The 1998-nt window shown below is 42.3% G+C and overlaps 1 protein-coding gene across 1 annotated transcript in view; it reads right to left on the reverse strand.

Annotated features, from left to right (window-relative positions):
- Pmar_PMAR012910 (hypothetical protein) overlaps positions 1-746 on the reverse strand; it is a gene marked incomplete at both ends in the record, with an annotated part of 1571 nt that extends 825 nt beyond the window's left edge. Inside the window, 3 exons of the mRNA XM_002766134.1 lie at positions 356-471; positions 529-637; positions 708-746. Coding sequence (XP_002766180.1) covers positions 356-471; positions 529-637; positions 708-746 — 264 coding nt within the window. The remainder of the gene's footprint in view (positions 1-355; positions 472-528; positions 638-707) is intronic.
- Positions 747-1998: the final 1252 nt, after the last annotated feature.

The following is a 1998-nucleotide window of genomic DNA, read 5'->3' on the forward strand; positions in this document are numbered from 1 at the left end:
ATATCGCTCCCGAGATCATCACTGGTTCAAAAACAAGTCCGATACTTTACTTTTTTTTATTACTTTTTTTACTAGTGATAAAATTCCGCATATTTTTCCATTAATTTTCCAAAATTTTCTCTCGTTCGTACCAATAGTTCCTCCCGACACCATCGCGTTTCCAATACAAAAATGAATCCGATATTCAATAGTTATAAAATTTCCCTTATTTTTCCGTTAATTTTCCGAATTTTTCCCCCCTCATCCGTACCAGTCGTTCGCAATCATCATTGTTTCAAAACCGAACTCAATATTGACCTTACAAAAGTGCGCGTATTTTTCCGAAATTTTTTCATAATTTTCCCCCCGTTCATACCAATCTTTCCCGATCTTGTTTCCTCCTCTCCTCCCATTCCAGCCGTCTTATTTCCCTCAAATTGTTACGTTGCCTCGCCAATTTCGCTTCCACCCTCTGAGCACATTCCTCCTGACCTGATGACCACAACGGGAAAAAATTTAAGCAGAAAAACGGGAAAAAATTTTCCCCACGTTGAATTGCATCTCTTTTCCTATCATTTTCCAATCTTTGTCTGGCACTACCGAGATGTCCGAGCAAATTGCCGAACATCCTCCTATTCCTTTTCATACTCTCGCGAATCTGAAAAAAAGGGAAAAACTACGTCAACTACTCGAACGATGAGTGAGTGAATTTAAAGTCCAACCCCTACTACGACAACACGGTTTAGACTCTTAGCATCGATGCACATTAGCTCTCGAGAGATCACTTTTAGCCTTTTGAATGTCTACTTCCATCATAATGCCTATGAGTCTTGTCCACAGGGCGAGATGAGCTCTGCCAATGTACTTCGAATCCTCTCGGTAGGATCCGCTTACACAACTTGAACGTTGAACTTTACAAATATTCACTCGAAACGATTATTGATGATATTCCATCATTTTTGCTTTTATTTTCATCTTTGATGTTAGCAGTGGTGTAATATGTTTTGGGTTTTCTCAGCCACACTCACTCCGCGAAAAACGCATGTAGGCGTTGTACAACACGTAAAGGTTTTACGGTAAAACACATGCTGTGTTTTACGTGAAATGGATGCAATCCGGCAAGTCTCCTAATTTCACATAATGCCGCGATCTTCACATGGAGTATTGCACCACTTCACGTAAAACGGGTTGTGAAACACCAATAAATGTCCATTCGAGTATATCACTACTACCTGTGGGCTAGCTTCTGAGAACCCTCCCAACTCGCTCTTGATGAACCTTGCTTTCGCTTCCTTCTCACGCTGTTCCTCCGTTAATTCCTCAGAATGCCGAACAAGTTCCGAAGCCTGCCTACCACCAGCCCGACCATCTGATCACGTCGAAAAACGTCACGCGCCTCGAAATTACAACCATTAACCATCACCAGTCGCGCCTTCTTCCGCTCCGTCATCATCTTGATCGTAGTCCACGATTCCTCCCACCTCATTCGCGTCGACCGGAGGCGGCTTAGTCTCAGCGAGCCGCTCTTGAATGCGAGCACTGGGGGAAAATGCCCGCCCTGGGATTCGAACCGGCGACCTCTCGCTTACTGCTCTTCCATCAGTTTGTCCATCTCTTTATTCAACACATGTTCGTCCCCTTCCTTACCATCATTTTTCCGACTCCGAACCGTCGTTGATTTGGTAGCCGTCGAAGTGGACATCACTCAACTGCTCTATAGCGAAGAATTTCGCCAAGAAAATACAACCAACAGTAATTGATACGGCTGACAGAAATTAGTAATTGCGAAATGATCAACAACACTCAACAAAGATAAAATGGTGGGCAGGTTATGCACCCAGGCTGAGCATCGAAAGGCCTTGATTAAATTAGACTCCCAAACTTTCAAATAAACCGGGTATAAAATTAATTTTGTTGGTATTTCATTAAAGCCATGGGTAGAATGTTAACGGAAAGGGTAAAACATTAACCAAATGGGTAAAAAAATTAAATTTGTCGGTAAAAAATTAATTTGACCTG

Source organism: Perkinsus marinus (assembly GCF_000006405.1).
Source record: "Perkinsus marinus ATCC 50983 genomic scaffold scf_1104296973568, whole genome shotgun sequence".
In the NCBI taxonomy this organism is placed as follows: Eukaryota; Perkinsozoa; order Perkinsida; family Perkinsidae; genus Perkinsus; species Perkinsus marinus.